At 44.6% G+C, this 13,989-nt stretch overlaps 1 protein-coding gene across 3 annotated transcripts in view; it reads right to left on the minus strand.

Moving 5' to 3' along the window:
• Positions 1-544: 544 nt before the first annotated feature.
• The window catches only part of LOC123768412 (PR domain zinc finger protein 15-like), a 509,712-nt gene continuing 496,267 nt past the window's right edge, over positions 545-13,989 (minus strand). For 2 of the 3 annotated variants that reach the window (XM_069336362.1, XM_069336361.1), the window contains 6 exons: positions 11,818-11,964; positions 8,948-9,101; positions 7,906-8,048; positions 7,277-7,424; positions 5,388-5,596; positions 545-1,567 (listed from right to left, as the gene is read on the minus strand). In XM_069336362.1, coding sequence (XP_069192463.1) covers positions 563-1,567; positions 5,388-5,596; positions 7,277-7,424; positions 7,906-8,048; positions 8,948-9,101; positions 11,818-11,964 — 1,806 coding nt within the window. In that variant the 3' untranslated portion in view covers positions 545-562. The remainder of the gene's footprint in view (positions 1,568-5,387; positions 5,597-7,276; positions 7,425-7,905; positions 8,049-8,947; positions 9,102-11,817; positions 11,965-13,989) is intronic. The other variant, XM_069336363.1, reaches the window with a different exon arrangement.

The raw sequence follows: 13,989 nt of genomic DNA on the forward strand, positions 1-13,989 counted from the left end.
TTGTTGTGCTCATATTGGTTTTAGTGTCTCAACCATTCACAATCTCATGATGATCTAAATCATACACAGGCCATTTCTCATATAAAGATGGAGAAAATTTTACTGGGTTCCTAACCAACCTGCCATTGCCATTAATATCCTCAGGAATACTGATAAAGTAGCCCTTCAACCAGTCTTATCTCCCAGAAACTGGTCACTTTGATTTCTAACCTGTGTTAGAAAAGCACAATGTCACAATGCAATCTGTAAGCATTGGAGAGCTATTTTAGTGAGATATGTACTGGCCCCACATGATTAGCTTATGGGCACTTGATAGAATAGACCTGCAATTTACTGCCAGAACTGTATTGTTTTATTAGGTCTCTCACATCGTAGAATGTCCTATTTTCAGGAGTGTCAAATTTACTTCCCCACTGTTCCTTTGTTATCGTGGTAAAATCCTTGGTGATTCAGATACCTTTAACATCACTCATCTTATGTCTCTGCTCTCATATGGGTATGAACTAACAAAATTTACTTAAAGGTGTTAAAAGAAAATATCAAACATTTTGTAAATTACATTTCAACAATCTTTACCAGGTGAATCTGGTATAAGAACAACACTTTCAACAATTTGTTCACTGCCAAGAATATGACACTCGAGAGAGTGAGTTGTGGCTGTTGTTACCGACACATTATTTGAATTAGACTCGTACAGACATACTTGCTCAACCAACTCTGGCTCGGTACATAGTGTTAAATGCTCACTGGCTCCACTATTCGTGTGCACAAGATCACTTTGAGGAAATTGCTCCTCAGGCATGTTGCTTTCTATATTTGCATGACATGCTTCACTTGTGTTAAAGTTGTAAATGTGAGGACTAGAACCATCTTTTGCAGACTCTGAAGATTCAGTTTCAGGTAGACCAGGTTCCATGTAGTTACCATTCAAAGATTGGTGATTTGAAGAAAGACCAGTATTAGATATTCTAGGTGGCATGATCACCGTTGTGTGATTTTCAATTCCTGAATCTGACACGGGTCTAGGCTGCACGTTTATGTCCGAGCAAATTTCTGGAGCAATACCAGAATTGTGAACTAATCCAGTCCTAAATACAGATTTTGATGGAGGACTGTCCTTCATATCTGTCTCCACTTTTTCTTCCACTTTAAACTGTACTTTTTGTTTACATTCTCTCTCACTTTGCTCAGGTTCTATTAAAGCATCAGGAACTGAAAAGGTCTGCTCATCTGCCCGAGCTTCCGTTCTCATTTCCCGTTTTGTTCCTGTTCCACTGTGTGACACACATTCAGCTTCAAGCTTCTGATCTGCACTATGAGCTTCACCCCTTTGGAATGACTGCAAATCTTCACCATGGATCGACATATCCTTTGCCACAAAGTCAGCTGTATCACCTTGTTGTTTAACCTCGGGCGAGAGGTCTGGCTGCAGCAGCGTGTGAGACAAGAGGTGGGATTTCAGGTCATCAGTGGAAATGCAGTGAGTCCCACAATACTGGCACTTTATAGCCCCTCGAGGCATGTGGCTGCGCTCATGTCGGGCCAGATTTACCTTCTGGTGAAATTTCTGTGGAAAAAACAAAATAGTAGGCTTTAATACTTTAAACAATATAGAAATACATTAAACTTTTGGATAAAGTATCAAATAATTGTACCAAGTTATTAAACTAAATACCTTAAACATGAGAGGATGAAAATAAAGGCAATATAAATATTGAGAGGCTGCATAACTGTGAAAGCAGCAATGTATTTATCACTGATTTTTTTTTTCTCTGGTTATACTCACAATGAAAATCATTTGATAGTCTGTAGTATGACAAAGTATTGCTAAAAATTAACTATCACAAAGGTAACTGCAAACCAAATAAAAAATATATAGCAGTTTTAATATATAAGTGCTTGAGGTGTACTAATAGGTTAAAATAGTCGAGTGTGCAATTGACAACAACTCATGTACACTATGTTATAAGATGGCAATAAAAAAACCAGCATTGAATGTAATGAAACGCCATTTTCTGGGTGAGACCTGGAGGCTCCCCGGAGCTATCTAGGCTGATATGTATATTATTTGACTTTGGCATCAGTCAGTGTGAATGGAGTTCTAGGCCTACCCGGGGACCACGAGCCAGAACCTGGTCCCCTCAGAGAGGCACGAGGAGCAATGGCCTATAGAAATGCACAAGTGTTTGGAGCAATCTATGTCTGCCATTGACTAGGTTGGGCACCCAGAAAGGTAAGAGCCTCAAAACAAACCCCTATTCTGGTTAAAACTACTACTGAAACTAACCAATGGACAGAACTCCAAGTGAAAAATGAGCATGACATCACACTTGTTACGCCGTTTGTCTGCGCAGCTCCCCTCTCCCCAGGAGGGGGAAGGGGGAGCTTCAGACCCCTCGTGCTGGCCCCCTAAAACTCCATATGTCAATTCAAGGCTGGAAGTCAAAACATGCGAAAAAACGAATGCCAACTGGAGGGGGAAGGGGGGGGGGGGGGGGGGGGTTGAGAGGTGTAACACTAAAATTTTTATTAACCCTAGAAGATACTGATTAATACTGAGTAACACTTCCTACTGGTTGCACTTGGTAACACCTTATTGAGGTAAAACTTTGATGATATCAGTTATTGAAATACTGGTAATTTTGATGCAATGTAATATGAACCGAAATATGTGCACCACTGATGGTTACACCTGGGTCCAATGGTACCATCCCAAGGAAATGCTAAACAGAGAAACTTATTAATTAAACCACTGCTACCATCCTGCCTGACCCTTCGCTATATCAAGCAATGAGGCAAGAAGCATTGCTTGGCTATTAAGAGTTCTCCTCTAGTTGTTTTTACTTAATGACCAGTTGTTAACAAAACTGAACTAGGAGGATAGGAGGGTCAATGTCCTTGATGACAAACATGGGAGATGACAAAGGGGAAACCAAGTGACACATACAGATGCATAGTTAACAAGTATATTAAATCATGATTTATGATATTCCCTACAATTACTAAGTCCCTATACCCTGGCAATTCCTAAGTCATTACACTGGCAATTCCTAAGTCATTACACTAGTAACTGTTAAGTAATTCAGACATGTAAAAATACCATCAGAGATCATACACTACCTTAAGACCACTGCCTCTCGATCTGGTGGAGTCACTCTGTCTCTCACTGGCTGTGTGATGTTCTAACAGATCAGCCCTAGACTCTGGTACCCAGCACACTCCTAACTCTCATACAGGGGTAAATATACACCCCCCCTAAAGCTGCCACACCTCATATCAGCAGGAAAAATTGGGGGAGATTTGCTGTTGCTAACCTACATTGAGGCTTGTAAGTGGTTTGCCCACATGTGCACAAACACTCAAGAATTTACCATTAAGATGTTTGACAACCACCATACACCTCTTCAAGGGGTGGAAGATTAATTACATTTTCCTCCCAAATGTTTGCACACTCAGTCTGCAGGTGGCTGACCTCTTATCTGGCCGAAAGGAGAGATAGGCAAACCTATCTGCCTATCTGCTTTGAATGGTAAAAGCAAGCTGTGCAGTACTCTGCACCCAGTACCAGTGCAAACTGCCCCTTATCCTAAGGAAACAAGAGAGACAAAACACCCCAGTACACAAAGGGCGGCTAAAAACCAAGCAGTAAACGGCCCAGCAGAGACAGAACCCAAGGAACTTGTGGAAGGTGGCCCCAAGCCTAAGGGCAGTACTTACAGGGCACCTAGGAAGGGGAGCCATAGGCGCATGCACTCCTGGCTCGCGCACCGCTTGAAGACAGACACCAAACACAAGGCACAGTGCTGAAACAACCACTAGAGCCAGAGCACACGACCGTTGCCTATAGCATCAACCTCAGAACTGAGAGGTGGATGGCCGGTGCGGGGGTCTGGGGCTCCCCCTTCCCCCTCCCGGGGAGAGGGGAGTTGCGCAGATGGCAATATAGTGACGCATGACGTCAAACTCGTTTGCTCATTTCTGTTTGGGGAGTTCTATCCACTTGTTCAGCTTTTTTTGTAGCAATTTTCACTAGAATCGGGGTTCGTTTTGGGACGCTTACCTTTCTGGGTGCCTAACCCGATCGATGGCAGACATAGAATGCTTCCAACCACACGGGGGTGTGAAGTACTGCCCTTAGGCTATAGGCCATTGCTCCTCGTGCCTCTCTGAGAGGGCCAGGTTCTGGCTCGTGGTCCCCGGTAGGCCCACAGAACTCCATACACATGACTAATGCCAAAGTCTGACATTAGCATATCAGCCTGGATAGCTCCGGGGAGCCGACAGGGCTCCCCCCAGAAAAGTTTCAAGTATCATAATATAAGCAGGCGATGAGTCACATTAATGTGGCTGAAGTATGTTGACCAGACCACACACTAGAAAGTGAAGGGACGACGATGTTTCAGTCCGTCCTTGACCATTCTTAAGTCAATTGTAAGAATGACTTGACAATCGACTTGAGAGTGGTCCAGGACGAACCGAAACATTGTCGTCTCTTCACTTTCTAGTATGTTGTCTAGTCATCATAATATAAGTTGTTTGTGTAAGTAAACCTGGATGTGTGAAGTTGCGTGAGCAATATCATACTTGTGTGTAATATCATACTTATCAGACCTGAGGGGGGGGGGGCCTGATAGCTGAGTGGACAGCGCTCGGGATTCGTAGTCCTAAGGTTCTGGGTTCAATCCCCTGTGAAAGCGGAAACAAATGGGCAGTGTTTCTTTCACCCTGATGCCTCTGTTTACCTAGCAGTAAATAGGTACCTTGTAGTTAGACAGCTGCTACGGGTTGCTTCCTGGGGGTGTGTAACAAAAAGGAGGCCTGGGTTGAGGATTAGGCCGTGGGGGTCACCAAGACCCGAAATTATCTCAAGATAACCTCAAAATTAGTAATAATGTGTGCAAGGGTTTAGTTTTGTAAGAATTCTTTTCCTGGGCAGGTGATGTTATTAAGTGCAGGGGTAAACTCCCAACAAGTTCCCCAGATGTAAGCAGTGAACCTCATGTCCTTTCCCCGGCCATGCCAAAGTTGTCACTAGTGAAATAAACTGAAAGGTGTTACTATTTGAGCTACAACAACTAAAGGGAGCAACTAATACAACAACTAAAGGAAGCAACTAATACAACAACTAAAGGAAGCAACTAATACAGCAACTAATACAACAATTAAAGGAAGCAACTGATACAACAACTAAAGGAAGCAACTAATACAACAACTAAAGGAAGCAACTAATACAACAACTAAAGTTAGCAGTTTTATGATGAAACTCGTAACATTTATGTATCAAGTTGATAAAATAAGGCAGTCGGAAGATATTTAACAAAAAAGTCAAAACAAAAACTATCAGGTAAGGTATCCTGGGAAAACTGTACCTATAAATGATCACTAACCTTATTGCAATATTTGCAAACAAATCTCTTGATTCCAACATGAAGAAGAGAGTGCACCTCCAGAGACTTGTGGGTCTTGAACAGTTTCTTGCACGTGGGGCAGGGAAAGGATGGAGGTGCGTGTACTGCCTGGTGATCCCTCAGTAAATCCTTCCGGTGAAACTGCTTACCACATATCTCGCAGTGTAATTCTCGGGCAGATGAGCCACCTGAAGTTATAATACAATCATCAGTCTTTAAATAAATTGTAATTCAATGTTATAAGCCATCAATTTTAGCTTTGTTTTAAACATACAACTGATGTGCATAAAAAAAACCAGCGTTGAATGTAATGAAACGCCATTTTCTGGGCGAGTCCCGGAGGCTCCCCGGAGCTATCCATGGCTGATATGGATACCCTAACTATTTTGCATCAGTCGATGTGGGTGGAGTTTCTGCTCATTTGGTCTAGGTGATAGACCAAAAGAGCAGAAACATTTGTTCATTAACAGCCGTCTCCTTCTTTTCTCGCGAAGAATGAGACCGTTGCATTTCGGAGGGGTTCTCGGGTTGTTGATGGTTGGTTAGTCAGGCTAGGGGTGCATCATGTGTTGTGTCTGGTTGCAGCTCTGCTGTATTTGCGCGCTACGGCTTCAGGGACCAGGGACGCGCTCTGGATTGATCCGGTTTCTCTTCTTTCCTGTTCCAGGGTTTGGGTCTCAGGTTGTCTGCAGGGTTATTCGGTCCAGCCAGCCTGCGGTCAATCCCCGTGCCAATGATGTTCGTAAGTTTGCTGCGCTTGCTGCCGTCTTTGGTAACATGTCTTAGGCTGATATTCTGACACAGGGTTTTTTGGCGATCAAACAGGGTCCTGGTTGCACGCAACTTCATGAATATTCCTGGGCCTAATCGAACCTGTGTCACCCTGGGTTGGCGGTTGCCTCGACTTCGCGTTGAGGAGCAAGTGCAGACCACCTACCAAGTAAGTCCCTTTTGTTTTCGTCTTTTGTGATGTAGCTCCGGGCAGCCAAAGGGGCTCTTCCTAGAAAACCAGTGTTGAATGTAATGAAACACCATTTTCTGGGCGAGACCCGGAGGCTCCTTGGCAATCCTTTCTTCTCCTGGTCGGCATTTTTTTCACATGTTTTGAATTCCAGCCTCGAACTGGGGTGTGGACAGCCAACGCGAGGGGTCTGGGGTTCCCCCTTTTTCCTCCTGGAAGGGGGAGGAGCTGCACAGACAAGTGGCGCAGCACATGTATGGTTATTCTCATTTTTTCTTGGGGAGTTCTGTCCACTCGTTAATTTTCAGTAGTAGTTTTAACCTGAATAGGGGCTTGTTTTGAGGCACTTACTTTTCTGGGTGCCTGTCCCAGTCGATGGCAGACAGGATGATCCAAATCACATGTGCACTTCTATAGGCCCCGTGCCTCTCAGAGTGGGGGCCAGGTTCTGGCTCGTGGTCCTCGGAAGGCCTAGAACTCCATTCACACTGACTGATGCCAAAGTCTAATAATAAACATATTAGCCTGGATAGCTCTGGGGAGCCTCCGAATCTCACCCAGAATATGTTGTTTCATTACATTCAACGCTGGTTTTTTTTACTTCTCTCATTCAGAGTTCTCACTTGAGCTCCAACAAATCTTGCTCCATTGAAACTACTTCCATTACTTATTGTTTTTATTTATTCTCCCACAACCCTACACAGTAGTTTTTAATTCCTAAGGCCTTACAGACATGTGATATAAATCTGACACCGATTCAGCCCTTCACAGAGAATACGAAGCTGCTTGCACCCCCACAATGATCAGTGATGGGATCACCACATCACTACTGCCTGGGAATTAATCTGCATTTATGCCAATTATTAAAATACGATAAATAACAAAAAAAAAATAATAAGCTGATTACCGTGAGCTGCACGCACATGAGTGTTGAAGCTGTGTCTCGTGGCTAACACTGCACCACATGTGCTGCAGAGAAAGCTGCTCGCTTCCTTTTGTTTTGGATTTTCTTTAACATCCATCTCAAAATTACATACATGGCGGTCTAAACTTTCCTGCAAAAATATTTTATTAATTACAGACTCTTTGATAATTTACAGTACAGTACTGCATTAAAATTCTTATTCTAGTTTGAAATCCTATTTTTAACGAAATAAATTTGTTTACAGAATATATACTGGAAGTTTTTTATTTCAAAATGAGTACACAATATTACAATGAATGATCTAGTCAAAGCAAGTATAAATATATCTCAAGGCCTGGTAAACTTATTTGCCTTGTTTCCTCAGGGTTACTGATTTCCTTTCAGTTTTAGTACATCTTGGATTCCAAAGTTGTCCTCGCCTAGTAAAACACTTGATTCTGGGTCTTGCCTCCCAGTAGGTCTAAAAGGCCCGGTGTCATTTCCCAAGGTTGTGTATCTCTAGTGCTATAGAGTGGGAAGCTACCGACATCTGGATCCTACCAAACGAGATAAAGATGATCCACAAAACTATCCGATCACTAGTCACACACAAAGCACAGTGCAATCATTACCTTTCTATAAAAAGCTCGTCTACATGATGCACAAGTGTGCGGAGGAGGGCCATGCACTGCAGAGTGACGGTTCAGTGCCTGCACTGAGCGAAACACTGCACTACATTGGTCACATGCTTGGTCCACCTCACAAACGTGCACCTCTGAAATCACAGCAGTAAATCAGTCAATAGTATTACAATTAACATTTTACAAATAAAAGTTAATTATTACTAGTCTACTATTAATCTATTAATAACCTCCTTTAAACAAAGCACTATATGCCCATAATTTAGTTGTAACTCTTGCACTATTAGGCACCTGCACTCAACTTGGATCAGATTCCTGAATTCACCATTTATAAAAAAAAGTGCAAATTACCATTAGTCTTGTTGTAGTAAATCAATGACAAAAAAACCTAGAAGCTAGTATGTTAACATAACACGTTAAGGTTTTCATAAGTGTTACGAAGCCAACTTTCCAGTTTTATGTACAAATGATTCATCCAACCCAGATCAATATGGCTTGAGACCAAGATGATTTTGTTTTTAACTACTAAATCAGTGTGGGTGCAGCCAGGCAGCACTGGATTACAAGCGTAACAGCAGCTTGAACACTGGTACTACCAGGGCTTAGCTCCACACATCAATGATCCAAGACCCATCAGTCTCCTACGAGACGCCAGAATCAAAATCTGGCTCCGTCTACAAGGAGTGTGAGCTCGAGGAATACAGATATGAACCAAAAACCAGGGGCGACTACCATCTCATGGTAGCTAGTCATCTCATTACCATGGAATATCTGGTTTCATTAAAGCAGTCACTCATTTTGTTTTGACTATGTCTCCTGCTCCTGGTTCATGGTAGGTGACAGATGGGTTTCAGAACCTTTATGTGAGGAGTTAAGGCTTGGTAATAACAGTGAATAAGGTCAGGAAGCCATTCAGGTGTCCCTTCCAGCAAAAGATTAAAATAAGCCACTCTTAAAAAAACAAAAAATTAACCAATCATGGAATTAACAAGTTAAAAATAAAAAATTTGAACAAAAAAATCCTCAATCTTACCATATCCAACACGAGTTCGAAATCTGTGATTGCAACAGGAACAGTGGAAGGGATGAGTGTGGGTGACGTAGTGAGTGCGGAAGGCAGAGGCATCCGTGAACTCCTTACCACAGTCCTCGCATGCAACATGCCCAACAGAAGCAACCTGATGACTCTGGTGAAATCAAAGTGTTGCTTAGACGTATTATGGTTATACAGTTATCATGGAGGGCAACTTGCCCGTTTTGTCTACATATCTGCAATATTGTTTTCTACATAACCTGAAGAGTGACCATTAACTAAGTGACAGGGCAACTTCCAGCTACATACCTTGTAGCTGATCAATTACCTCAATCGTCATATATTTATATTTCATACCTTGTCTGAATATCATTGTCCCCTCTAACTCTAAATGCTCCTCTACTTTAACTCTGTGCTTCTCTCCATTTCTCAAATATACGTTGTACAAAATATTATAGATCTAAATTTATGCTATTTTCCATCCCCCCCTTCCCCAAGAGCTTGAATGATACAGAAATATATTATTCACTGTCACTCTTCAATCCTACAAGTGTTCAGGATTCAGAAGTAACACAATGCATATAGACAAATTGAGTGAAAAAACTGCATTTATATATACTGTAATTACTATGAAATAAAAAACCAGCGTTGAAAGTAATGAAACACAATTTTCTGGGTGAGACTCACAGGCTTCCCAGAGCTATCCAGGCCGATATGTATATTATTAGACTTTGGATTCGGTGTGAATGGAGTTCTATGCCTACTGGGGACCACGAGCCAAAACCAGGCCCCCTCAAAGAGGCATGAGGAACAATGGCCAATAGAAATGCACATGTGTTTGGAGCATTCTATGTCTGCCATCGACCGGGCCGGGCACCCAGAAAGGTAAGTGCCTCAAAACAAACCTCTATTCTGGATAAAATAACTACAGAAAGCTAATGAGTGGACAGAACTCCTCAATTGAAAAACGAGCAAATGAGCATGCTGTCACACTTGCTGTGCCGCTTGTCTGCACAGCTCCTCCCTCCCCAGGAGGGAAAAGGGGAAGCCCCAGACCCATCATGCCAGCTATTCACCTGACAGTTCGAACCTGGAAGTCAAAACACACAAAAAATCGTCGACTGGAGGAAGGAGAGTTGCCGGGGAGTCTCTGAGTCTCTCACAGAAAATTGTTTTCATTACATTCAACGCTGGTTTTCTGGGGGAAGTTCGGCTTCCCGGAGCTACAACACAAAAGACAAAATGAAAAGGGACTTACCTGGGAGGCGGTCGGCACTCGCTCCTCAACTCGAAGTCAAGACAACAGGCTGCAACCGCTGATCCAAAGCGACACAGGCCTGATTAGGCCCAGGAACATTAACGAGGTAGCATGCAGTCAGAGCCCTTTTCGACCTCCAAAAACCCCATGCCCGAATGTCAGCTCAAGACATGTTACTGAAGACAGCAGCAAGTGCAGCAAATTTACAAACGTCATGGGCACGAGGATAGACCGCAGGCTGGCTAGACCAAATAATCCTGAGGATGACCTGAGAGACCAGAATAGTACAGGAATACAGGAACCCCTACCTCGACCAGTCCTGTCTGAGGGCATCGACCCCGATGGCCTCGCAGTTGGGGAAGGGTGCCACATATACCGGAAGATGCCTTGACCACGCCGACACAAACAGGTCCACCTCCTGGTGCCTGAACATCTGGCAGAGCCAACTGAATGAGTCGGCGTCAAGCGTACATTCCACGGATAGGGGAATGAACCGGGACAGGCCATCCGCCAGGACATTAGACACCCCCCGGATGTGAACGGCCAGGAGAGCCAAACCCCGAGAACTCGGCAGACGAGTCACCCGAAGCGACCAGCCCCAAAGAGCCAAGGACCGAACCCCCCCTCGGTTCAGGCAATGAACCGACGGCACAGCACAACACAGAATCAGGAGCTGGAGCCACATGACCCAGCCACAATCACACCAGCCGAAAACTGGCAAGTGGATAGCCGGCGCGATGGGTCTGGGGCTCCCCCTTTCCCCTCCCGGGGAGAGAGGAGCTGCACAGACATGAAGTGCAGCAAGTGACATCATGCTCGTCTGCTAGTTTTTCAATTGGGGAGTTCTGTCCACTCGTTAGCTTTCTGTAGTTGTTTTAACCAGAATAGGGGTATGTTTTGAGGTGATTACTTTTCTGGTTGCCCAGCCCAGTCGATGGCAGACATAGAATACTTCAAACACATTTGCACTTCTATTGGCCATTGCTCCTCGTGCCTCTCTAAGGGGACCAGGTTCTGGCCGTGGTCCCCGGTAGGCCTAGAACTCCATTCACACTGAGGCCAAAGTCTAATAATATACATATCAGTCTGGATAGGTCCAGGAAGCCAAAGGGGCTCCCTCCAGAAAATTAAGAAAATAATGAAAATGCCTCCAAGAAAACATACTGTACAAGCAGGAGAAGAGAAAGAATGCCGCTAGAACAGTACAATTCTGGGTTACAATAAATTAGAATAGAGTATTCACTGAAAAACTAACATAGAAAATCTTTCATTTGTATTTCAGTAAAAATCTGGCTACTCAATACAGCTCATACTAAGCTAGTGAACCTTATTAAAAGGAGAAACATCCATACTTTACATAACAATAATATTGTATTTTACCTCAATAAACTTATTTCAATTTCAACAATAATATTGTTCAAAATTCACCATTAAAGATAAAAACAAAGAACTTAATGCTACAGTTTTCCTAATTAAATACAGTATAGTATTCTATTAAAAAAAAAAAACTATAGTATAAAGCTTGACAGGATTGATACAAGATCAACAATGATTCCTCAACTCCCCCCCCCCCCAGGAATGGCACTGTGAAGGGACCAAACAAATCACAAACCTGCCTGCAGAGTGGCACGTGTTGTGCCAGGCTAGTGCTATTGCTGTAAGGCTTGCTGCACACTTCACACTCGTACTGTCTGCTGTGGCTTCTCATGTGGCGCTCCAACACTCTCTCACTTGTCATGTCCTTCCCACAAATATTACACTGTAATGTAATAAATAAGTAAGCAAGCTAGATATTGTATTGATGAAAAAGTATAAAGTAGAATCATCGTGATGTATACTACAAATGGAAACAAAAAACCAGCACTGAATGTAATCAAATGCCATTTTCTGTGTGAGTCCCGGAGGCTCCCCGGAGCTATCCAGGCTGATATGGATATCCCTAACTTAGGCATCAGTCAATGTGGGTGGAGTTCTAGGCCTACCGGGGACCACGAGCCAGAACCTGGCCCCTTCAGAGAGACACGGGGAGCAATGGCCCATAGAATGCACATGCAATTTTGGAGCATTCTATATCTGCCATCGACTGGGACAGGCACCCAGAAAGGTAAGTGCCACGAAACAAACTCCTATTTTGGTAAAAACAACAAAAATAGACAAACAAGTAGACAGAACTCCCAAATTGAAAATGAGCAAACAAGTATGACGTCACACGAGCTGCACCACATGTCTGCACAGCTCCCTCCCTTCCCTGGAGGGGGAAGGGGAAGCCCCAGACTCCCACCTGCAGTTCCAAGGCTGGATATCAAAATACGCGAAAAAAACACCGACCGGAGGAAAGGTAGCTAGGGAGCCTCCGGGACTCACCCAGAAAATGGCGTTTCATTACATTTAATGCTGGTTTTCTGGGGAGAGCCCCTATGGCTCCCCAGAGCTACTTCACCAAAGACAAAATAAAGAGGGGGACGTACCCAGGAGGCGGTTGGTGCTCCACACCTCAACTCGAAGTCGAGACAGGCTGCAGCCACCGACCCAAGCGACACAGACACGACTAGGCCCCAGGAACGTTAACGAGGTAGCATGCAGCCAGGACCCTGTTCAACCGCCAAAAACCCCATGCCCGAATGTCAGCCCAGGACACGGTACCAAAGACGACAGCAAAAGCAGCAAACTTACGACCGTCATAAACACGGGGAGAAACCACAGGCCAGCTAGACTTAATAACCCTGCGTACGACCTAAGAGACCCGTACCCACGAACAGAGAAGAAGTGAAATCGGATCGAACCCAAAGCGCGTTCCCGGACACAGGAGCCGTGGCGTGCAAATAACTGTGGAGGGCCGCAATCGGACACAACACAAGATGCACCCTTGGCCTGACCAATCAAGCATCAACAACCCAAGGAGCCCTCTGGAAAGCAGCAGACTCATTCCTCGCCAGAAAAGAATGAGACGACTGCATACGAGCAAGAAAGAGATGTGGAAAAACAAACCTGAACCGAAGGGGCCACAACAACCGAGGCGAAGACAAACAAGAGCACACCGGCCAAAGACCAGGACGGTGCAGGCAGCGCATGAGCAGGCCGGAGGCAAACATCGCCCAAAAAAGTCTGCGCAACGGTGCAGAAGGAATAGCAAAACCGAAAGCAAACCATATCGGTTCCTCCAGCGCCACATGAGACAAGGCTCATGAGACTGTTTTCTAAGAGAAGTTCCGGATCAACCGGGCTGTGGTGGGTATGTGGGCCTGAGCTGGAACAGAGCTGGCCGCTGTTATAGGTGAAAACTAGCTGTGCAGTACCCCACACCCCTACCAGTGCAAAAACTACCACATACCCCAAGGCAAACGAGGAAACCCCCCATCACGCTCGGGGCGGTCAATTGCCGAGCAGCAAAAGATCAACAGAGGTAGACCCCACGGTGACTTGTCGAAGATAACCCCAAGCCCCACGGGCGGTACTTACAGGGCACTTAGGGAAGGGAACCCGAAGCACATGCAGCCTGAGTACCTGTGACTATTACTCCCAGCTCGCACGCCATCGTAAGAGCAATACTGGACCCAAGGTACAGCACAACACAGAGAGTGTCTGAAGCTGGAGCCACACAACCATGCCCTATTAAATCAGCCGAAGAACTGCAGGGTGGATCACCGGTGCAAAGGTCTGGGGCTTCCCCTTGCCACTCCCGGGGAGGGTGGAGCTGCGCAGACATGTGGCGTGGCGCGTGTGACGTCATGCTTGCTTGCTCGTTTTCATTTGGGGAGCTCTGTCCACTCGTTTGTCTATTTTT

This window comes from Procambarus clarkii, chromosome 35 (genome assembly GCF_040958095.1).
Source record: "Procambarus clarkii isolate CNS0578487 chromosome 35, FALCON_Pclarkii_2.0, whole genome shotgun sequence".
Taxonomy (NCBI): Eukaryota; Metazoa; Arthropoda; class Malacostraca; order Decapoda; family Cambaridae; genus Procambarus; species Procambarus clarkii.